The sequence below is a fragment of the Tripterygium wilfordii genome, chromosome 20 (assembly GCF_013401445.1).
Source record: "Tripterygium wilfordii isolate XIE 37 chromosome 20, ASM1340144v1, whole genome shotgun sequence".
Classification (NCBI taxonomy): Eukaryota; Viridiplantae; Streptophyta; class Magnoliopsida; order Celastrales; family Celastraceae; genus Tripterygium; species Tripterygium wilfordii.
This window is the reverse complement of record NC_052251.1, coordinates 3,599,769-3,624,175: the sequence shown is the minus strand read 5'-3', so window position 1 is coordinate 3,624,175 and position 24,407 is coordinate 3,599,769. Positions and strand designations below refer to the sequence as shown.

The 24,407-nt window shown below is 39.9% G+C and overlaps 2 protein-coding genes across 2 annotated transcripts; one reads left to right on the top strand and one right to left on the bottom strand.

The window, feature by feature from the left end:
- Positions 1–673: 673 nt before the first annotated feature.
- On the top strand, positions 674–7,720 carry LOC119987271 (glutamate--cysteine ligase, chloroplastic-like). Its single transcript, XM_038832142.1, has 4 exons — positions 674–805; positions 1,267–1,615; positions 7,195–7,345; positions 7,562–7,720. Exons 2-4 carry the CDS (start codon positions 1,278–1,280, stop codon positions 7,703–7,705), a joined length of 633 nt encoding a protein of 210 aa, XP_038688070.1. The 5' UTR covers positions 674–805; positions 1,267–1,277; the 3' UTR covers positions 7,706–7,720.
- A 7,437-nt stretch (positions 7,721–15,157) lies between these two features.
- On the bottom strand, positions 15,158–17,845 carry LOC119986865. Its single transcript, XM_038831558.1, has one exon. The coding sequence runs from the start codon at positions 17,843–17,845 to the stop codon at positions 15,455–15,457; it is 2,391 nt and encodes a 796-aa protein (XP_038687486.1). The 3' UTR covers positions 15,158–15,454.
- Between the last annotated feature and the right edge of the window lie 6,562 nt (positions 17,846–24,407).

Below are 24,407 nucleotides of genomic sequence, written 5' to 3'. Positions count from 1 at the left end.
ATGGCTCAAGTGGAATAAGCTACAAAAACGACGTCGTCCTGTATACAAAGATTCCCAACAAATCACGCCAGTACAGAGATGGTGGGCCACTCGACATCGTTTCCCATGAAGCCTTTAGCATCCGCAAAGATCGAACACAAAAAAACATAATAAAAACAACTCAAATGATGTCGTTTCACGGGCCCAAACGTTGAAGAAAATGAAAACCACTCCCGAGAGTAGCAAAAAACCATCCAACTCGCCACAGAATCACTTCAAATCTATGGACTTTATATATTGCAGATTCAACAGAAGAAGTGCATGCATTTGTTTTTACGGTCAGATCAAAAACACCAATAGCAATCGAATGGCTCAAGTGGAATAAGCTACAAAAACGACGTCGTCCTGTATACAAAGATTCCCAACAAATCACGCCAGTACAGAGATGATGGGCCACTCGACATCGTTTCCCATGAAGCCTTTAGCATCCGCAAAGATCGAACACAAAAAAACATAATAAAAACAACTCAAATGATGTCGTTTCACGGGCCCAAACGTTGAAGAAAATGAAAACCACTCCCGAGAGTAGCAAAAAACCATCCAACTCGCCACAGAATCACTTCAAATCTATGGACTTTATATATTGTAATTGTAATTGATTGATTGATAAGTAAAAGCATATTTCGGTTCTCTTTCATCTTCACTTTTGCTGTCTTTTAAAGACGACATCTTCACTCTTCTCTTGTAAAATGTTTATTTTCATTTCTCTGTGTTCGATCGAGCACCGCCGTCTTCGTCACGTCAAGAGATTCGTTCCTCTCAATTTGGCAAGACTTTTTTTTTTTTTTTTTTTTATTTCAATTTTGGATTGAAGGTCTTCTAACTGTTCAGTTTTCCCAGAAGTTAATTTTGGATGGAATTATTGCATTACGGAACTTTACGTTGTATATTGGAATTGAATAATTCATCTATATTTTTTCCAACGTTTGCAGAATTCAATTGTGTTTCTTGATAATGGCTAAGTAGCGGATCATATGCATTAGGTTCGAGCATGTTTTAGAGTCTCATGAATGCTTAGTTATTTTCGACTTAATGTGAATAATACTCACCTGGAGATGGAGCTACTTTAATCTTGTGCTTTAGTTGGATGAATTCTGTGATTAGTTTCAGTTGCATTTTACTGTTGGTTTAGAGGCTATGGGTTGAGATGCTCTTTCAATGTTAGCTAGAATTGGTTGATGGATTTTAATAAGCTGTAGTTGATACACAGCATCTCTTGCTTTTCAGGGAAGTATACCATGGCTCTCCTTTCCCAGGTAGGTCCCTCATATTGTGGTCAGACTGAGACAACATGTTGTAAAACTGGGCATAGTCTGGTGTTTAGCATGGCCAGTGATATAGAGACATTCAAAATGAAGGAAACATGTTCTAGTTTCCCTTTGTTATCATTTAGTTCTACCAAGAAAGGGCAGATTTTGCGCATGGACAACACAGGGTTGGGACTCAGAAGAATAAATCAATTGGTTGTAGCTGCTAGTCCTCCTACAGAGGATGCTGTCATTGCTGCAGAGCCACTAACGAAAGAGGATCTTGTCGCATACCTTGCCTCTGGTTGCAAGCCTATGGAAAAATGGAGGTAAAAATTGACTTTTCTTGGATTAGAAGTGTACAGATTTTTCTCCTCATCATTATTCTTACAGATGCTCTGGTAGATATTGTTTGTATATTTCACGACTAGGTCACTAGGCAGGTTATTTTTGCACTTTCTTTTTTCACTCTGTCGAGATGGCACATAATTTCATGTTTCACATTTTGAAATGTGAAACATGAAATTATGGGGTTTGATAGCTATCCATCACCTACATTTGTAAGGTGGGTTTCGTTGGCTATAGTAGGTACTCTTATTTCTAAAATTAAGGCGAGGGCATTGAACCATTTACTATGTAGATGTAGACACTTTGCTTCATGGTAAGTAGCTTAATATGCAGAGAATGTTCTAGTCATTATGTCTTTCGAGAGCAGCTGAAAAGAGAAGAGTGTAGCTAGGTCGTTTCAATGGGACTTTTGGACGCACTGCTATATATACTGCTACATATGCAGATATTGATTTCAACGTCATTATCAAGGATGCCTATTTTAGCACAAATATAACTCGTGGGTACTGTGATATTTTCTACCTTAGCAGAAGTCTTGATCAAACCTCATCTAAAGGCAGCACCTGAATCACATACATTTATTATATACTTGTTAACAAAATTTATCAATTTTTTTTTTTATCGTGAACCCTTTTACATCTGTACAATTATGAACTGTAAGATTTTTTAATCCTTATATTATGTTTTGTTTGATAAACTCAAATCAACATCCTTTGATTCTAGTTAAAACTAATAGAGTTTTTAATCAAGAGTCATATTATCAGTTCTTTGGGGAAACTAACATCACACACTCTCTAGGTACATTTTTCTGAAGCTTAAGTAATTCCTTTGGTGTAGTAGTGTCGCTTAATTGCAACCTAAGTCTCATAGGTTTGAATTTTAGAATACAGGAAACGAGGCTACTAGCTACTTACAAACTCTCTCCCTGCCTTGTAACCTGGTTAATAAATTCCTTGGCTATTGTTACAATATTGAACAGAAGGTCTTACTCTCACGGTTGTGAGAGTTGTTTATTTATAGCACTAGAGACAAACCCTACTTGCATTACATCAAGCGGGTTGGGCCCAATACTAATATATTCTAACACTCCCCCTCAAGCTGGAGCATATATATTTATCATGCCCAGCTTGTTACAAATGTACTCAACTCGACTTCCAGCTAAAGCCTTAGTAAAGATATCACCCAGTTGATCCTTTTTGTTTACATGCTTCAGAAAGATATCACCTGATTTGAGTTTTTCTCTAACAAAGTGACAGTCAACTTCGATGTGTTTCGTACGTTCATGAAACACTGGATTAGCCGCAATATGCATAGCTGATTGACTATCACACCATAACTTAGCAGGTCCAGAAACAGAAACTCCCACCTCCTCGAGAAACTGCCATAAATAAGTCACATCACTCGTGACATGAGCAAGCGCCCGATATTCTGACTCAGCGCTAGAACGTGCGACAACTTGTCGCTTTTTACTCTTCCAAGACACCAAATTGCCACCAACAAACACACAATAACCCGTAGTGGATTTCCTATCATAAGGAGACCCAGCCCAATCCGCATCCGAAAATCCCTCAATAGAAAATCCATCAAACCCCTCAACGGAAAAACCATCAATGGATAATTTTTCACCTTGCTTGTATCCATGATTACTATAAAGCAAACCCCTACTCGGATGAGCTTTAATATATCTCAAGATATTAGACACAGCCTCTCAATGAGGTACTCGAGGGCTAGATAAAAATTGACTTACAACTCTCACAGAAAATGCAATATCTGGTCGAGTGACCGCTAGGTAATTCAACTTACCCACCAACCGTCTATAACGATCTAGATCCGAATATATTTCACCTTCATCACGCATTAGTTTCACCCCCGAGAGCATAGGGGTATCACTCGGTTTTGTGTCTCTCATACCACAATCACGTAGTAGATCAAGTGCATACTTCCGTTGAGATAAGAAAATCCCACGCTTACCACGAATAACTTCAACCCCCAGAAAATACCGAAGAGGACCAAGATCTTGAGTTTGAAACCTACTCTGAAGAAAGACTTTCAAGGATACAATCCCTGCACTATCACTGCCAGTAATGATAATATCATCAACATACACAACCAGAAGAATATGCCCTGATTTACCATAAAATATCGAATGGTCCTTCACTGATTGGCGAAGACCGAACTCCAAGACAACTGAACTAAACCTCCCAAACCACGCTCTAGGAGATTGCTTCAGGCCATATAATGATTTCTTTAACCTACATACACTCCCAAACTCCCCCTGAGCAACAAACCCAGGAGGTTGCTCCAAATACACCTCCTCTCGCAAGTCACCATGAAGAAACGCATTTTTCACATCTAGTTGATGTAAAGGCCATCTCAAAGAAGCAGCAAGAGAAATTAAAACTCGGACCGAAGCTAACTTAGCAACGGGAGAAAATGTATCAGTGTAGTCAATACCACAAATTTGAGCATACCCCTTCGCAACTAAGTGAGCTTTTAATCGATCCACGGATCCATCAGGTTTCATTTTAACCACATATACCCATTTACACCCAATAGCCTTTTTCCCTGGAGGTAAGGGAACTATATCCCATGTCTTATTAAGTTCAAGGGCAGACATCTCCTCTTGCATGGCCTGCTGCCAACCAGGAGAAGATAGAACCTCAGAAAGAGTCCAAGGAACAGAGACAGAGTCCAAGGCAGAGATAAAAGCCTGCACAGATGAAGAAACACCAGCATAGGAAATATGTACAGAAAGAGGGTATTTACCACAACTCCGTCTTCCCTTGCGCAGGGCAATAGGTTAATCAGCATCAGAGGGATCAGACGTCGAAGCATCAGATATAGCAGGGGGTGGCGTAGGATTTGCAGGAGTGCTCGATCCAAACACACGACGGGGACCACGGGTATATGTCTGAAATGGAGCAGAAGGAGCAAGAGTAGTGGTAACACGAATAAGATCATACCGTAGGACATCATCAAAGGAAGATTCAGAGACACTGGAGGATGGGGAAACGAAGGAGAATGGAGATGACTCATTGAATGATACATCAGCGGAAACTAGATACCTCCCCAACTCAGGTGAGTAACACCTATACCCACGCTGGACAAGCGAATAACCCAGAAAAATACAACGAAGACTCTTTGGATCTAACTTTGTCATATGAGGACGGATATCCCGAACATAACACGTGCACCCAAAAATCCGCAAGGGGAGAGAATGCAGAGCTAAGTGTGGTGACAACACCTTAAACGGAATCTCCCCCTGAAGAACAGAAGAAGGCATTCGATTAATAAGATAAGTTGCAGTTAAAACCGCATCACCCCAAAATACTTTCGAAACTTTCATATGAAACATTAGTGCACGTGCAACCTCCATTAAGTGTCTGTTTTTACGTTCAGCAACCCCATTTTGTTGGGGGGTATCGGGACATGAAGATTGATGAATCAAACCATGTGTAGCAAAGAAGGATTGAAAAGAGGATGAGAAATATTCACGAGCATTGTCACTTCTTAATACACGAATAGGAACAGAAAATTGAGTACGAATCTGAGCAAAGTAGTCACAAAATATTTTAAAAACCTCAGATCGATCACGCATAAGAAATAACCACGTGACCCGAGAAAAATCATCAACAAAGGTAACAAAATAACGAAAACCTGATTTCGATAAAACTGGCCAAGCCCCCAAATATCCGAATGGACTAAATCAAATGGAACAGTAGCTCGTTTATTGACTCGAGGTAAATAAGACACGCGATGGGGTTTAGCAAACTGACATGACTCACAAAATAAATCAGAAACAGACTGAAGTGAAGGACACAAACGCTTTAGGCTAGACATAGCAGGATGACCCAGACGACAATGAACTTGCAACGGCAGTGAGGGAACAGTGGAACAAGTGAAAGAAGAAGAATCTGGATCAAGTACATAGAGCCCCCTTGGAGTGAGACCCCCCTACCAATCATCCGCTTTGTCGAAAGATCCTGAAATTCACAGAATGAGTCATAAAAAGTCACAGAACATTTTAGGTGCCTTGTAATTGCACTAACTGACAATAAATTATAAGGCAAAGCTGGTAAATGCAAAACCGAGGATAATTTGATAGCTGAAGTTGGAGAAGCTTTCCCAACACCACACACAGGAATATATGATCCATCAGCAACCCTGACTGCAGGGTGACTAGAAGTCGATGAATAATCAGAAAGTATGCTCGTGGCACCAGTCATATGGTCAGAAGCCCCAGAATCAATGACCCAAGCTGCCGAAGAAGCACTCAAATATGCAGCAGAAGATTCAGATTGTGTAACACCTGCAGAAGGCGTCCTTTGATTAGCTAGCAGACGAGAATACTCCTCAACCGAGAGACTCACACGTCCTGCATCAGCATCATGAAAAGATGGAGCAAGCGTCGTCATAATGCTTTAACCAATCTTAAGAATTTTTCACCCGTGCTTTACAAAGCCAAACCAACGAACCAATGCTCTACAGAGCCAAATCAACTAATGAACCAGTGCTTTACAAAGCCCAATCAACAAACTAATGCTCTACAGAGCCAACTCAATGAACCAGACACCAAATCGAAATAGGTATCAACAAGGACAAATCATGGCCAAAAGAAGACTATATTGTTGCCAGAAGAGCCCAGAAAACCACTTGAAAAGAACCCAGAAAACGATGGGAAGAAGAGCTGGAAAAAACTGTCAGAAAACCAGGATTTTAGTTCACGACTTGTGTGAACAGTGACGCGTGAACAGTGATGATAAACAGTAACGGCAGTGGCACACGATGAAGAAAACCTAAGGCCGCGATACCATGTTACAATATTGAATAGAAGGTCTTACTCTCACGGTTGTGAGAGTTGTTTATTTATAGCACTAGAGACAAACCCTACTTGTATTACATCAAGTGGGTTGGGCCCAATACTAATATATTCTAACAGCTATAATGGTATTTTTTCGTGAATCTTCATATTAATATGTTACCCCAAGCTTCTGGTGTTATAAATCAGGCGGTTAAAAGGTATTATATGTTCACGTTCGCATATTGTCATCCATAGATCTATTGGGTGACTTAGTTGAGTATATGAGAAAGTTTTGTTTCATTTGTTATAGTTTATCCTAGAATCCTGAATGAATCATTGGCAAACCAATTGCAGTGAGCCCTAAAAGTTTCTTCATATGGTTGGGATCCCTCCTTGGTGTTAGTTATGTCTACTTGTTATGGAATGATTAGTTACATCAGTGCAGAACCATTATAGCCTCTAGTATTCCCTTGTCCTTTTGTTGGTAAATCTTCATTGCTGGAAGGATTTTCTAGCACTCTAAATAGCAGTCTCATTTACCTTCTGTTCAGGAAGATCCGTCATCATTATCTTCTTGATTTCCCTATTATCAGGGCTATCAATTTATGCTTTAGTGTATTTTATTTTGATCCGTTAACATTCCTCTAACATTGTATTTTTTTTATGTGTTTTAATATTGCGTTTTAACTTAAGCATAGAGTATCTTTCCCAACCTTTTAATTTGTTTCATCTGTTACTAATATTTTGATTTCTTTGCAGGATTGGTACTGGACATGAGAAGTTTGGTTTTGAGTTTGGAAGTTTACTTCCCATGAAATATGAACAAATTGCTAATTTGCTCAACGGTATTGCTGAGAGATTTGACTGGGAAAAAATAATGGAAGGTGACAACATCATAGGGCTTAAACAGGTAAACTGGTAGTATTATTATTATTAACTTATCTTTACATATCTATATAAATGAACTTTGATCACCTTATAAGCATTTTATGTGTGGTAACTCAATTCTAAATAATTCCACGACTTATCTTGTTCCTGAAAGGTGTCTTTAAGAACTGTCAAGAAATATGTGGAGTTTATCATTTTTGAATTTTTTTTCTTAAATCTATGTTTTATTTTGGAATAGGGAAAGCAAATCATATCATTGGAGCCGGGTGGTCAGTTTGAGCTTAGTGGTGCTCCTCTTGAAACTTTGCATCAAACTTGTGCTGAGGTTAATTCACATCTTTATCAGGTTAGTTTAAATGATGCACTAATGTGCGTGAACTAGACTCTTGAGGCTAGTTTTCATTTGTTTTCTTTTACTATGATATATATGCTCTGGGATTTATCTGCTGTTGTGTGTATCATCATCAGTGTCGTTGTCACCTTCTTCTTTGATTACTGTGTGTAGCCCTAGTGTTGGGCCTTGTTTGTTGTGCACGTTGATGCAGATCAACAGACACATGCGACTGGACTCCATTGAGTTGATTTTATCGTCCCTTCTTCCAATCTATGCGTTCAAATTCCTATTTTTGTATTCCTTATTGTTGTCTATCATTTTTCCTGCATCACACGTGTTGAGTCATCGGAGTTGTCCAGCTCACATGTGAGGGGAGTGATAATATATATATAAGTAATGTGAAATGCCCCAAACCAACGAGTTTTAGATGACAAAATAACTAATATTAACATGATATCAAAATAGGAGGTCTTAGGTTCAAACCTTGGCTTCTGTAATTTAAACCTTCCATTTATTGTTACCCCAAGTGTGGGTCTTTGTGTGAGTAGCCCTAGTGTTGGCCTTGTTTGTTGTGCACGTGTTAGGCCGGCAAAGTAACTAATCTTAACAATTACAGGGATTACATTCTCAAAGTTGTTTGATAATACCACTCCTGTAAAATGAACTCACGGAATGACCATTACTGGGACTTGTGATCTGATTGAATCATATTTTCATCTCTCTTTCTCCCTAGTTGGTCTCTTATAAGCTTTATATATACGTTATTATTTCATTGTATTTCTTGCTTTACTCATTTGACACCATTCTTTTTCAAGGACTGTATTGGCTTTTGCTGTTTGTAAAATTGCTGGCGCATGCTGAGATTATGAAAAATAGAGAACAATTGTCTATAAGCAGTTTTACTCATACAATGGCAAAAAGATTTTTGTGCCCTATAGTGACTTTAATGATTATCTCATAAAGCATAGGTCACTTTTCTTTTACCATTATTTATTGTTTGTGGGTATCTCTTTGTCAAACTGGGTTGCATGTTCTCGCGTAGTTGTTGGGGTGAACTTGAAAATTTACACTTTAAAGCAAAAAAAGAGGCAGCTTGGTAAAGAAATGAAATGGCAGTCAGCAAGTAGACTATCGAGAGAACTATCCTCCCTGTAATATTAAGTCCATTGGAGATAATCTTAGGAAATCTAGGAATTCTTCCAGCCATTAAATTTCTTTCAAATATATGTTGCTAAGCATGTCCTCATCTATGAAGCCCGGATACGCCTCTTTGGCCATTGTATTTGTACTGGATAAGTATCCATAAAATTGGGTAGGGCAGGCGGGGTACGTGTCAGGTACGTTTGGGTACGGCAAATACATACCCCCATTCTTCTTGTCCCAACCAAGTTAATAAACAAAAGTCCAAATCCAAATGTAAACTTCAGTCACTTAGTCCCAAACACATCTATAAACAAGAGAGAAAGAAAGTACACGAAGAAGAAATCTTCTGTATTACTGTGTTATATCTTTATTACAGAGGCAGTATCCTATTATATACAACAAATCAGAGTAAGTTTCTCCTTAACTTATGCACATTATAATAAATCAATTCCCATGATCATGCCATAATTATATTCTATAATCATGCTACCAATTAAGTCCTCCAATCACTCCTTCAATCAAGATACCAATTAAGTCCTCCAATCATGCTACCAATTAAGTCCTCCAATCACTCCTTCAATCAAGATCGTATTTCTTCACTCCCCCTCAAGTTGGATCATATATGTTGATCATATCCAACTTGCATATAAAATCACTGAAACTTTGTCTTGGAAGTCCTTTGGTGAAGATGTCTGCAATTTGATCTCTTGTGGGAACATAGGTCATGCAGATGTCACCCTTCTCAATTTTTTCTTTGATGAAATGTCTGTCCACTTCTACATGTTTAGTTCGATCATGTTGCACTGGATTGTGAGAAATATTTATTGCTGCCTTATTATCACAATAAAGTTTGATAGGAAACTTAACTGTGACTAGTAATTCTTTCACGAGCTTTTTCAACCATAAAACCTCACATATCCCTTGTGCCAATGCTCTGAACTCTGCTTCTGCACTGCTCCTGGCTACCACATTCTGTTTCTTACTTCTCCAAGTTACCAAGTTGCCCCATACATAGGTGCAGTAACCTGTAGTAGATTTTCTATCTTCAACTGACCCTGCCCAGTCAGCATCTGTGAATGCCTCAATGTCCCTAGACTCACTCTTTCTAAAGAATAACCCTTTACCTGGTGAACCCTTCAGGTATCTAAGTATCTTGTATACTGCTTCCATGTCAGCTTCTTTGGGTGAATGCATGTGTTGACTTACAAAACTAACCGCAAATGTAATATCCGGTCTTGTGTGAGACAGATAGATTAGCTTGCCAACCAGCCGCTGATACCTATCTTTGTCAACTAGTTTCCCTTCTTCTATATTCCTTCCAACTTCAATTGGGGTGTCACTTGGCTTGCAACCAAGCATGCCAGTTTCTGTTAGGAGATCTATAACATACTTTCTTTGAGAAATACTGATTCCACTTGCTGATCTAGCAACTTCCATTCCCAAAAAATATTTCATTTGTCCCAGGTCTTTCACTTCAAATTCTGTGGATAGGATCCTCTTTAATCTTTCCATTTCAGCCGTATTATCCCCTGTTAGGATTATATCATCGACATACACAATCAGAATTGTCTTCAACCCATTCTTAGCATGCTTAAAAAACATAGTGTGATCTGATTGTCCTTGTCGATATCCTTGGTTCTTTATTACTCTGGTAAATCTATCGAACCATGCTTTAGGAGATTGTTTGAGGCCATAAAGGGACTTCTTGAGTTTACATACTTTGTTGTCTTTACCTCCTCCATTAAAGCCTGGTGGGATTTCCATATAAACTTCCTCTTTCAGCTCACCATTCAGGAATGCATTCTTTATGTCAAATTGCTGTAGAGGCCAATCCAGATTTGCTGCTAAGGATAATAGAACTCGGACTGTGTTTAGCTTTGCCACCGGAGCAAATGTCTCTGTGTAGTCAATTCCATAGGTTTGTGTGAAACCTTTGGCTACTAGGCGAGACTTATATTGCTCTATTGTTCCATCAGCTTTGTATTTTACTGTGAACACCCATTTGCATCCTACAGGTTTCTTCCCTCTCGGTAAGTGCACTAGGTCCCAAGTTTCATTTTTCTTCAAGGATTTCATCTCCTCCATTACTGAATTTCTCCATTCAGGAATTGCCATTGCCTCCTGTATATTTTTAGGAATTTCTATCCTATTGAGATTAGAGGTAAAGGCACGAAAAACAGTAGACAAATTATTGTAAGACACAAAATTGGAGATGGGATGAAGAGTACATGAACGAGGTTTTTTTCTGAGTGCAATGGGTAAATCAATTTCAGGAATACCTGGACTTGGGATTGACTCATCCACATTTGGAGCTATCACTAGGTCCAACTCTTTTGGTGCTTCAGGTGTGAGATCTTCATTGTTCCTTGACTTTGGTCTCCTTGAATAAACAAGCATCTCCCTATCATTTTGTTTTTCCATGTCTCCTCCTGATTTCAAGTTTTCTAAGTATGGCATATTAGAGCAAGAAGATGGAACAGATTCAGTGTTTGAGATAGGTAGATCAATGTTCAAGAAATGATCTTCTTTAGGCACACTCTCCCCCTGAAGAGAAGTTTCTGGAAAAAATGGAGTATTCTCAAAGAATGTAACATCCAGGCTAACAAATACCTTTTTTGTAGATGGATCATAGCATTTGTACCCCTTTTGTGTAGGAGAATATCCAATGAAGACACATTTGATGGCTTTAGGATCTAACTTGCTACGATTATGAGAATGAACATGCACAAATGTGGTGCATCCAAACACTTTTAGAGGCAGAGTAGAGTACAAGTGGGATGTGGGAAAATTTTTCTGAAGTGTATGAAGGGGGGTTTCAAAAGAAAGAACTCTGCTAGGCATCCTATTGATGAGATAAGCAGATGTTACAATGGCATCTCCCCAAAACATGTTTGCCATTTTTGTAGTAAACATCAAGGCACGGGCTACTTCAAGTAGGTGTCTATTTTTCCGTTCGGCAACACCATTTTGTTGTGGGGTATTGACACAAGAACTTTGGTGGATGATTCCGTGTTTTGTCAGAAATTCCCCCAAAATGGAATTAAAATATTCCGTACCATTATCGGTGCGTAAAATTTGAATTTGAGTTTGGAATTGTGTTTGAACCATTGAATGAAAGGTTTTAAACACAGTACTTACATCAGATTTTTCTTTCAAAAGGTAAACCCAACAAGTTCGAGTGTGATCATCAATAAACGTAACAAACCATTTTGTGTAAGAACGATTGGATATACGAGAGGGACCCCACAAATCACTATGAATCATGGCAAATGGTTTGGACGTGTGATATTTGGATTTTGAAAATGAAGTGCGCTGATGTTTTGCAAGTTGACAGATTTCACACTGAAGATTAAAGCTTGATTTTTTAAAGAAGGAAATAAATAGCTCAAATATTGGAAACTGGGATGACCCATTCTAAAATGCCATAACATAATATCACTTTCCTTAGAAACAGACACAAAATCACAAATAGCAGTTTGAAACTGTTTATTCAAATTGACCTTATCAAAGTGGTAGAGTCCCTCACACTCCTCAGCACTGCCAGTCGTCTTCCCCGATGATAGATCCTGGAAAACACAATGAGTTGGAAGAAAATTAATAGAACAATTGGAATCTTTTGTGAACTTGCTAACTGATAGTAAATTGCAAGACAGGTTTGGGACATGTAGAACAGACTTTAGGACTACAGAATCGGAGATACGGATACTCCCTTTTCCTACAATAGGTAAAAGTGAACCATCTGCAATTTTAACTTTGAGATTGCCGGCACACGGCAAATATGTAGAAAATATGTGATAATTACCAGTCATATGATCTGATGCGCCGGAGTCAATAATCCATGGAATTTTAGTTTCAGATGTGATACTCAAAGCTTTTAAAAAATTACCTTTGTGGGCTAACGAACCTGAGGGCACCTTATTAGATGACTGACTAGATGTTTGGATATCATAAAACATCTTGTACAGCTGCTCCATTTGTTCTTGATTAAAGGCAGTGTTAGACTGGGTGCTGCTGTGTGCTTCTATTCTCCTTTCAGTTGGGACATCAATTGAGACCTGATATCCACGGGTCCTATTTTGCCTTGGTTTCCAATCAGCTGGCTTTCCATGTAACTCCCAGCAAGTATCCTTGGTGTGTCTATGATAGGGGTTAATAATATGAGATGGAAAAGGAACCAAATATGAAAGAAGAGATGAATATTGGCAGCAAATTGTGCAAGAATCTTAAACACAATCACAACCAATAACCAGTCCGTTAGGAGAGGACAAAGCTCCAATAGATAATATTAACAATGATGTGATAACCTCCTAAACAAAGCCTATAGTTATTTATACTAAATAGACAAAAACAAACTCCTAGAAAGCAGGGAACAGTTGATGAAAGTGGAAGTGGAACTGCTGCAGTTAATGAAATGGCTTGAGTGGAACTGATGTCATTGTGGGATGATTATGGAGGGACTTGGTTACTTAAAAACTGATCTCCATCTTCAGCACGTTTTCTCCACCTTTTTCGTGAATAAGTCCGCAAAGGCGGTTCTGTATCAGTACACCCCCCCTGGAAACTCGCCTTGTCCTCAAGGCGGAAAGATGGAAATTGTCCAGCAAGAAGGTCATAATTCTCCCAGCTAGCTTCTTCGATAGGACGACCTTCCCATTGATCTAACAGCTCCAAACTATGAACACCTCCCTCTTTGACCCAGCGATGAGCTAACACTTTGGCAGGGATGATATTGATATTCCAATCAGAAGTAATGGGGAGTGGTGCTGGTGGAGTAGCTGGAACTTGTCCCCTAGCCGGACGTAGTAAAGAAACATGAAAGATGGGATGAACTTTGGAAGAAGCAGGAAGTTCTAATTCATAAGCCACTGGACCAACACGTCGAATGATCTGGTAGGGACCAAAAAATCGAGGAGAAAGTTTCTCATACCGTCTTTTGGCAAGTGTGTGTTGGCGGTAAGGTTGAACCCGTAAAAAGATAGAATCTCCCACATTGAAACTCAACTCTCGTCTCTTGGAATCAACATGTGCTTTCATTCGAGATTGTGCCTTCAAGAGATTAGCTCTTAAAAGTTTCAGCATATCATCACGAGTAATAAGTTGTTCTTCAAGCTCAGCAATGCGTGTTTCACCCGGAACAAACGGATGAAGAGCTGGTGGATCTCGCCCATAAACAATCTTGAAAGGGGTAGTGCCAGTGGAAGTATGAAATCCTGTATTGAAAGAATACTCTGCCCAAGGAAGAAATTTATGCCAAGCGTGAGGTTGTTCATGTGCAAAACACCACAAATAGGCTTCCAAACACCGGTTAACCACCTCTGTTTGGCCATCTGATTGAGGGTGATAAGCCGTACCCATACGCAAACGAGTGTTGCTGGACTTAAAAAGTGCTTGCCAGAAAGCACTAAGAAATATGACATCTCTATCCGAAAGAATAGATCTGGGTATGCCATGAAGTCTAACTATTTCCCTGCAAAAAATATCAGCAACAATTTTTGCTGTAAATGGATGAGATAAGGGCAGAAAATGTGAGTATTTGCTGAAGCGATCCACCACCACCAAAATGGTATCAAACCCATGTGATTTTGGGAGGCCAACGATGAAATCAAGTGAAATATCTTCCCATATTCGCTCTGGTAAAGGGAGAGGTTGCAGAAGTCCCGCGGGTGCTAAAGCTTGATATTTGTTCTGTTGACAAGGTAAGCAATTTTGAACAAAGACCTTGACATCATGCTTCATACGGGGCTAGAAAAAATTAGAAGAAATGCGTTTTAGAGTCTTCAAATAACCACCGTGCCCCCCAGTCAATGAATCATGAGATTCAGACAAAAGCTTTTGTTTAAGAGGAGTGTTGTCAGGGATTACCAAATGATTTTTGAAGTAAAGCTTTTTATCCACCACCTGAAATTCTGGATAAGTAGTAGAATCTTGGGATAATGAAGCCATTATTTCCCGAGTGTAAGGATCCACTTGAAGAGCTTCCTGCAAATCCATAAAATCCAAAGAAACAGGAAGAGCCAAGGCTTAAAAATCAACATGTTGGGGACGCCTGGAAAGTGCATCTGCCCCTATATTCTCTTTTCCAGTCTTGTAAATGATAGAAAAATCAAACGGAAGCAACTTCATAAGAAGCCGCTGCTGTTCATTAGTTGTAACTCGCTGCTCCAATAAAAATTTGAGGCTGTAATGGTCTGTTTTGACAAAAAAGTGGCGTCCCAGCAAGTAATGTCGCCATTTCTGTAAAGCAAGTACAAGAGCCAGCAATTCCCGATCATAAGTAGATTTCAAGTGATTAGATAAAGAAAATCCCTTACTGAAGTGTGCAATCGGGTGATCAGATTGGAGGAGGATTGCGCCGATTCCATCACAAGAAGCGTCACATTCCACAGTGAATGGTTGACTAAAATCTGGTAGACGTAGCACAGGTACTGAAGTCAAAACTTGCTTGAGAGTGTGAAAGGCTGTTTCAGCCACAGAAGACCAATGGAAGCCATTTTTCCGGGTAAGATCTGTTAATGGCCTTGCAAGAGCCCCATAATTCTTCACGAATCTGCGATAATAACCTGTTAAGCCCAAAAACCCTCGAAGTTCTTTCACATTAGTTGGGACGGGCCAATCTAGAACTGCTTGAATTTTCTCTGGATCAACTGCAACACCCTAAGCAGAAACCACATGACCCAGGAAGGAGATTTGACTCTGGCCAAACATGCATTTGGAAGCTTTAGCAAAAAATTGGTTATCCTTGAGGAGTTGAAGGGTGACTTGCAAATGGTGAAGGTGTTGCTGGACTGTTTGGCTGTAGACCAGGATGTCATCAAAGAACACCAAGATAAATTGGCAGAGATAGGGTCGGAAAAGGTCATTCATGGCAGATTGGAAGGTTGAAGGAGCATTGGTGAGGCCGAACGGCATGACAACAAACTCGTAATGGCCAGAATGGGTTCGAAAGGCAGTTTTGGGAATGTCAGTAGGGTTGACACGTATTTGGTGATAACCGGACCTCAGATCAATTTTGGAAAAAATAGTGGCACCATTTAATTCATCAAGAAGCTCATCAATGTTGGGTATGGGGTATTTATCAGGGATGGTAATCTGGTTTAATCTTTGGTAATCAACACACATACGCCAAGAGTTATCTTTTTTCTTGACAAGAAGGACTGGACTGGCAAAAGGGTTGGTACTAGGGCGAGCAAAACCAGATCGTAATAATTCAGAAACCTGATTTTCAATTTCAGATTTTTGAAAATAAGGATATCTGTAAGGTCTGATGTTTGGGGGTTTTGAATTTGGTAGTAATGGTATATTGTGGGCATGGGACCGAAAGGGTGGAAGGGTATTGGGTTCCTGAAAGATAGCTTCAAAAGTGTTAAGTAAATTGTGAATTTCAGAGTGTTGGTTAGAATTAGTACCTGAGATGTTGTTCTCTGTTGAAAAATATTGAAAGCTGGCTTCAGCTTGTGTTTTGTGAGGGACCCCTTGGAGCTTATATTTCTTGCCTTTCAAATGAAAAATGAGGAACATTTCATTCCAATTGGCTTGTACCGTATTTAAGGAAGCAAGCCATTTGATACCCAGCACCAAATCAGCACCACCAATTGCAAACGGGTAGTAGTCTTGGGTAATTGTCAGCCCAGGAAGCTCTACCGCGACTTCTTGACAAAGGCGATTGCATTTAATCACTTCACCATTACCAATTTGAACTCCGAAAGGAGGAATAATTTGGACAGGCAGCCCGACTTCTTCCACAATCCTCTCCGCAATGAAATTATGTGTGGATCCGCTATCAATCAAAATCAGAACTTGGCGCCCTTGAACAGTACCCAGAAGCTTCATTGTGGTGCCTGATGATTTACCCAGAATGGCATGGAAAGAAATCTCAGCCAAATCTGCCATTGATGGGTCATCGTGAACAACGTTCTCATCTTCTTCGACTGGTAGTTCGCTGTCCGTGAGCTCCATTAGAGAGAAACTCTTTGGTTTGCATCTATGTCCAGGAGCAAATTTCTCGTTACACCTGAAACAGAGACCTTTGGCCATTCTCTCCTGTTTTTCAGCTTGCCAAGATCGGGTTTGCTGGGGTTGGGTTGTCGCTGGGGTGGCTGTGAAATTACTGCGTGAATTGTTGTGAAAAGTCGATGTAGAAGAGGTGTGGTCACGAGGTAGAAGAGCTCGTGTGGATGAGGATTGGGGTAATGTATTGGGGCGGCTGGATGTGGTCCAATTGGGTCCTCTGGTGCTCCGATTTGGGCCTAGTTTGGTCTCAAATTCAAGGGCCAAACTCATGGCCTTGTAGACTGTCCTGGGCTTATGGATTCTAACATCAGCCTTTAGCTCCTCCTTTAAGCCATTTAAAAACACATCCAATAAGCAATGTTCTGGCCAATTTGTAACTCGTGAAGATCTCTTGGCAAATTCTTGACGGTATTCTTGCACAGACCCAGTTTGCCTTATATTGCAAAGATATTCATCAGGATTTTGGAACTCTGCCAGACCAAAGCTTTCATGCAAAGTGTTGACAAGCTCCTCCCAGTATAGCAAGGTTCGTTCACGATTAACCCAAGCAAATAAATCGAGGGCATCACCTTCAAGATACATGGCGGCGATGTCGACTTTAAGATCCTCCGGAGTCTGATAATAACGGAAATATTTTTCAGCTTTCAGGATCCAACCTCGTGGATCACCACCATCATACTTTGGAAATTCCATTTTCGTATGAGGACGCCGGGAAGGACTTTTAAACCACCAGGGATTGTCCATGTCGTCATCCTCTGCTTCTGACCAGGTTGTTCTACCCTTCTCATGTGGTCCCATGGGAATTTCTTTGGTCTTTCCTTTGCTAGAGACACGAGTACTGGTTTCTGCATGAGGGGCCCCACTAGATTGGGATTTGAGGGCTGCGACTTCGGCTGCTAGAGAGTCTATGGTGTTTAATTTGGAAGCGATGGCAGTTAATTGTTGGGCAATGGAATCAGAATTTGGGTTGGCTGGTGGGTCGGTGTTTGGGTTTGCTGGGTCATTTTGCAGGTTGGAAGATCTGGTGTTAACCATGATGGATCAACGGCTCCGATACCAAAATGATAGGGGTTAATAATATGAGATGGAAAAGGAACCAAATATGAAAGAAGAGATGAATATTGGCAGCAAATTGTGCAAGAATCTTAAACACAATCACAACCAATAACCAGTCCGTTAGGAGAGGACAAAGCTCCAATAGATAATATTAACAATGATGTGATAACCTTCTAAACAAAGCCTATAGTTATTTATACTAAATAGACAAAAACAAACTCCTAGAAAGCAGGGAACAGTTGATGAAAGTGGAAGTGGAACTGCTGCAGTTAATGAAATGGCTTGAGTGGAACTGCTGTCATTGTGGGATGATTATGGAGGGACTTGGTTACTTAAAAACTGATCTCCATCTTCAGCACGTTTTCTCCACCTTTTTCGTGAATAAGTCCGCAAAGGTGGTTCTGTATCAGTCTAGGCTTTTTGCAATGATCACACCACAGATTTTTTCTTTGTGGGTTTAGGCCCGGCCCACTTGGTGCACCTCTGATCAAGAGAGCTGATCCCTCTGGCCCAGCAATTCCAGGCCCAACCTGGTTCACATTCAACATCACCTTACGACGATTTTCTTCTCGTCGCACTTCAGAGAATACTTCACCAGTGGATGGGAGAGGTTTTCTGGCCAGAATCCTTCCTCTCACCTCGTCCAATTCATGGTTGAGGCCGGCCAGAAATTCGAACACCCTCTCATCCTCCATCCTGCGCTTGAATCGCACGCTGTCCTCAGTGCACTTCCAATCTTCATCATAGCTTAGATCAAGTTCCTGCCACAGATTCTTCATCTCAAGCCAATAATCAGTGACATCTCGGGTACCTAGCTTAGTCTGCCATAGGCGAGTCTTAAGTTCGAAGATCTGAGACGAATTCTCCAGATCAGAGTAAGTCTCGCGAACGGCATCCCAAACATCTTTAGCTGACGGAAGAAACAGATATGTCTTCCTAATTGACGGCTTCATGGAATTGACGAGCCAAGCAGTCACCATGGAGTTCTCTGATTTCCACTTCGCCAGAGAGGAATCGGTTGAGGATGGCTTCTTCGTGTCACCGGTGAGGTAACCTAATTTCCCCTTGCCGTCGATTACTAATTTGATTGATTGAGCCCACTCAAGATAGTTTCTCCCGTGGAGCTTTTCAACCGTGAGTGGGAAGGACAAGTTGTTGAGTCCCATGTTTTCTGTCTTGGTGCTGGTTATCTCAGTCACCTTGTCGTCAGTGAGATCTGTCTTAGATTTCCTAGGGTCGGCACTGCTTCGATACCATATAAACAAGAGAGAAAGAAAGTACACGAAGAAGAAATCTTCTATATTACTGTGTTATATCTTTATTACAGAGGCAGTATCCTATTATATACAACAAATCAGAGTAAGTTTCTCCTTAACTTATGCACATTATAATAAATCAATTCCCATGATCATGCCATAATTATATTCTATAATCATGCTACCAATTAAGTCCTCCAATCACTCCTTCAATCAAGATACCAATTAAGTCCTCCAATCATGCTACCAATTAAGTCCTCCAATCACTCCTTCAATCAAGATTGTATTTCTTCAACATCAATAAACAAAGCCCAAATCAATAAATTCCAAACCAATGAATAAGGAAAGCCCAAACAAATGCAATCTTCGGTCTTTTGCTTCTCAGTTCTCACGCATGAACTGCAAAGAAGTTGATTCTCCTTCACAAGTCTCGGGTGATCTAGGGTCCAGCGATCAAGCCTTGATAAACTCTTTCTTCAGGCTTTACACTTCCGGCCTTCATTTTTGTACGACGATACAACTATAAGAGTCTTAAGGACTTTATTTCAATAATATTTTTAAAAAAAATTTTTTTCAGGTACCCCGCCATACCTGTATCCTAGAATTTCAAGGAATTTGCATATCCTTGTACCCCGTATCATATCTTACCCATGACCCATATCCGTGTCAGTGCTTCATAGGTTCTCGTTAATGCGTGGGATCCCAATTATAGCCTCAAGATGGTGATATTTATGCATACAAATAAAATTTTGCTGTATCCAGACTAATACGAACCCAACCCATTTCATGAATAAAATGTGACCAATTAACCAACCAACAAAACTACTTGTTACAAATAACATCTTGTTGTTGCATCGAAACATATAAATGTTGACTAATCTGAGGAATCCTCCCAAAGATGTGGCACAACCAATAATAAGCTGTTTTTACAGTGAATGGCATAAATAATGAAAAGTGATCTACTTGACTTATTTAGTGTATCCATAATCTACTGTTGGAGGTGTGCTTTTACCCGAGTAGGAACTATGTGTCCTTCCTTGATTAAATAACTCTCAAATCACGGAGCCATAAAAAAAACTCTAAACTAAATCACTCTCCCTAGTTCCTAGACCCTGTGAAGAGAGTGTATCTTCTCGCCTTCCTCAACAAAGGATGCCTATAGGTTGCAAGACAAATGCCATCTAGATACTAAAACCTTTTCGGTCTCAGCTTCCAGCTCATCTTCCATCTGCAGTCATGACAAATACCGTAATAGAATGCAGGCCCTATATTGGGGAAAGGTTTTGCGGTTTGTTTTGATTTTTAACTAAACTAATTAAAAAGAACAAACACAAATCAAACGCAAGTGTGAAATCAAGGATGGAAAGCACTAGGGTACTTAACGTCACCTCACCTATCCAATTCAATTCCCTTGGTCCCTTAATTCCTAATTCCTCTCTCTATAATGACAATCGATTTCCCAACCTATTCAATGTTCTATTCCTAGATACATCAAACTTATTTTCAACATAAATCCCTGTTATTCCTAACAATCGGATTAATATATCAAAAACCCATTAAGAACTATGGAAATCATTTAGCAATTGCATAAGCCACAAACCTATATTTCTGTGGTTCATGCACCCTATGTCATCTATGGCTTGAGGCAAACCCTAGATACTTCCTTCCGGTCTCAATCTAGGCAGCAAATCAATTGAATGACGGCCAAACATTCAAAAGCATTAATCACACCCATAGACAATCAATAGAGAGAGAAATCAAGAAATAAGGAAACCAAGTTTATTGAATCTTCAAGGTTTGGTTACATTAAGTCCCTAGTAATAAATCTAGCCACTCATAGAAGCAAAATACATCATTAAACAAAGGAAATCAACCATAGAAACTAGGATAGAAAAGGAGAGAGAAAACCCCCTTGTAGACCCTCTTCTTCTCCAAGCTCCAATGGTGGCTCCAAGCTCTCCAATGGTGGTAGAATGAAAAACCCTCCAAGAACTCCCCCAAAACCCTATTTTATGCCCTTTTATACTTCCCCAAACTCTTATGTCGTTTTCAAAACAAGTTGGGGTCGTTTTGGCTTAAAAACAAGTGAATTCGGAACTTTTTCGCGAGCTGTGAATAGTACCTCCGATCGATCGGACACTGTTCCGATCGATCGGAAATACAATCTGCCTCCACGAGTTTTTTAGTGTTTTGGCAGGTCCGATCGATCGGGAATGACTCCGATCGATCGGAAATCAGTTCTGGAGTCCAAATCTTCATTTTGCACTCTTTTCCTCCCTTTTTTGCCTTGGCACCTACAATATGCAAATATAGTTTTCTTAGGCAATATCAACTCTTAATCAACTCAAAATGGGATGAACTTATGTGTAAAGGATGTGCAAATGTATGTATATATTTGGCACATCAAACACCTCCACACTTAACCTTTGCTCGTCCTCGAGCAAATTGAGAATGAATAAAGGAGGGAAAGAGTATTTTCCGTTAAGCTCAAATGAAAAATAAAACAACTAAGACCTACTCTAAATAAGCAACTAATCTATGCCACTTTCGTAGGGCTCACGATGACACTTAGCATGTGCCACAAGCCTTTAAACCCCTAGGTGCCCCTAGTAGGAGGAGTTGTGTCTCCTGAGGGTTTATCAGAATGATACCCACAAACATTAAACAACTTCAATGCCAAAATTAATGTATCAAAAAGAGTATAAAATGGATTCTCAATTGCAAACCTATCCACACTAACAAACCAAGCATTAGGGCATTCAAATCAATAAAAGCATTCCTTCAAGAATCTTATCTCATCCACTTTGCTTGTAATTTCAAGAAATGATGCACATAATGGATTTCACTTGATATTTGGCTTCAAAGTGACATAAAAAAAATGGCCATGTAGTCTTCCAAGAACAATAAGAATCAAAGAGCAAATACAATGAGCATTTATTCACACTTCATTCTTATTCACATTTTTTTTTCTTTTTCTTCTCAAAGGTGATTTGTGCAATGTTCAACCTCCTTAAGCTTTCTAAATGACTCATGTAACAAGCTTTCGACCAATGACTCCCAATCCAGTTGGCTTAGGGCACTAGGTGTTAAGACACCCCAACGGATCTAATTACCCGAGTCAAAAAGGCTACGAGGTTAAACTAGTCACCAAGGTATTCTAACATTCATTTCCTACCTTTTTACGCGAAACTCATTGCTTGCTAGGCAAGAGGCCCGGTTACTCAGCAGAAAATTTATGAAAGAAATCATTTATTCATAAACACAATTTTTTTTCTCTTTTCTATTTTTTTTTCATTTTTCATTGCTCAAGTAGTGCTATTTAGAATCAAATTGATCTCAAACAACCACAAATGCCAAAGTCAAGTCATATTTCATACCCCACAATCAAGTGTTCCATATTCACAAAAGCACAATGGACAAAACAATTTTCAAGATAGGAAGACTCAATTGGAAAGAATGTCCATAGAAAGATTCATCCATGCTTCAAAGATCACAAAATTCATCCATATACACTCAAGAATGACATGGCATAAGGCATTTGAAGTCAAAAATTTTATTTTTTTACAAAAACTAGAAACCTAAATTCCCACCCCCACACTTAAAATATGCAATGTCCTCAATGCATGGAATAGGTGAAAATAGAAATAAAAAGATAGAGATAGAACAATAAAACCTGGGTTGCCTCCCGAAAGCGCTTGGTTTAAAGTCTTCAGCCCGACTCCCCTTTGTGAATTCAACCGGGATCCTTGAGGGTTGTGGTGTAGACTCCCCTTGATGGCTTCTTAGGATTGACATTTGATTGCTTAGGTGTCATGTAAGGGGCATAAGCTTTCATCACCACCATTTCCGTAGGATAGACATTTTTCTTCATTTTCTTGGGCTTCCTCTTCTTCTTTTTCTTGCTCTTCTTTTTCTTCTCCTTGGGATCTTCAACTTGAGACTTTGATACATCATTTTCAGCTGGGGTGGCTGCCTTGGGAATTTCATGCTTCACTTTGGAGTCTTGGCCTAGGAAAACTTCCACCGGAATATATGGAGTTTCCTTTTTAAGAGTGTCGGGGATAACCATGTCAATATGCTCCACTTGGAGGCATTGTTTCCTCTTGCCTTCTATTGCCAAACACTTTAAAAGTGATTTGATCACCTCCCGCACCTCTCAAAGTAAGCTTCCCTTTTTCAACATCTATCAAAGCTTTCCCGGTGCTCAAGAATGGCCTTCCCAAGATTATGGGAGTAGTGGGATTGGCCTCCATATCCAAGATAAGAAAATCCACCGGGAACATAAGATCACCCACCTTCACTAAAACATCCTCTACCATGCCAATTGGATACTTGATAGATCTATCCGCCATTTGCAAAGACACCGTGGTTGGACTAATCTCCTTCATCCCAATTTGCTTAGCAACCGACAATGGCATCAAATTGATGCTAGCTCCAAGATCACATAGAGATCTTTCAATCAAGGTGTTACCTATAGTACACGGGATTGTGAAACTTCCCGGATCAACTTGCTTAATTGGAAGCTTCCTTTGCACAATGGCACTACACTCTTCGGTTAATTGTATCTTTTCATGCTCCTTCAATCTCCGCTTCTTGGATAAGATCTCCTTCATAAACTTGGCATAGCAAGGAATTTGCTCTAAAGCTTCGGCAAAGGGGATGTTCACTTGAAGCTTTTTGAATACCTCCAAAAATTTAGAAAATTGATCATCATTCTTCTTAATGCTCTTCAACCTTTGAGGAAATGGAATTGGAGGCACATAAGGTTTGATTGGAGGTGCAGGAAGAGAACTATCGGGCCAATCGGGCTCAATTGCATATCGTGGCTGCACATCTTTCACTTGCATAGGCCGATCGATCGGTTGGGGCGCCGATCGATCGGAATTAGCCTCGGGTGAAGTTTCATCAAAGAGGCCCGATCGATCGGGAACCCCCTCCGATCGATCGAAAATTGCCCCTGGACACTTTTCAACTCTTTTTCTGCACTTCTCCTCCTACTGTAAAATTTTTGCCTTTTCGGCATCTAGATCAGAAGCATTTTTAACCACCTTACCAGTCCGGAGAGTGATTGTCATGCATTGCTCTTTCTCCTTCCCTTTTGGATTCACCTCCGATTGGCTTGGCAATGTACCTCTTTCTCTATATGACAAAGTGTTAGCTATTTGCCCCATTTGTACCTCAAGATTCCGGATGGAAGTTCCATAGCTTTGCATCAAAGTTGCTTGAGCTTGTAGAGTGGCATCGGTTTTACTCATGTATTGCTCCGTCCTCGTCATAAATTGGGA

Bases quoted from the DNA above. Each gene is read 5' to 3' on its own strand.
- LOC119987271 (XM_038832142.1), top strand. From the start codon at position 1,278: ATGGCTCTCCTTTCCCAGGTAGGTCCCTCATATTGTGGTCAGACTGAG. The intron at 1,616-7,194 runs GTAAAAATTGAC...ATTTCTTTGCAG, and splicing joins AAGCCTATGGAAAAATGGAG to GATTGGTACTGGACATGAGA. The intron at 7,346-7,561 runs GTAAACTGGTAG...ATTTTGGAATAG, and splicing joins ACATCATAGGGCTTAAACAG to GGAAAGCAAATCATATCATT.
- LOC119986865 (XM_038831558.1), bottom strand. From the start codon at position 17,845: ATGGTTAACACCAGATCTTCCAACCTGCAAAATGACCCAGCAAACCCA.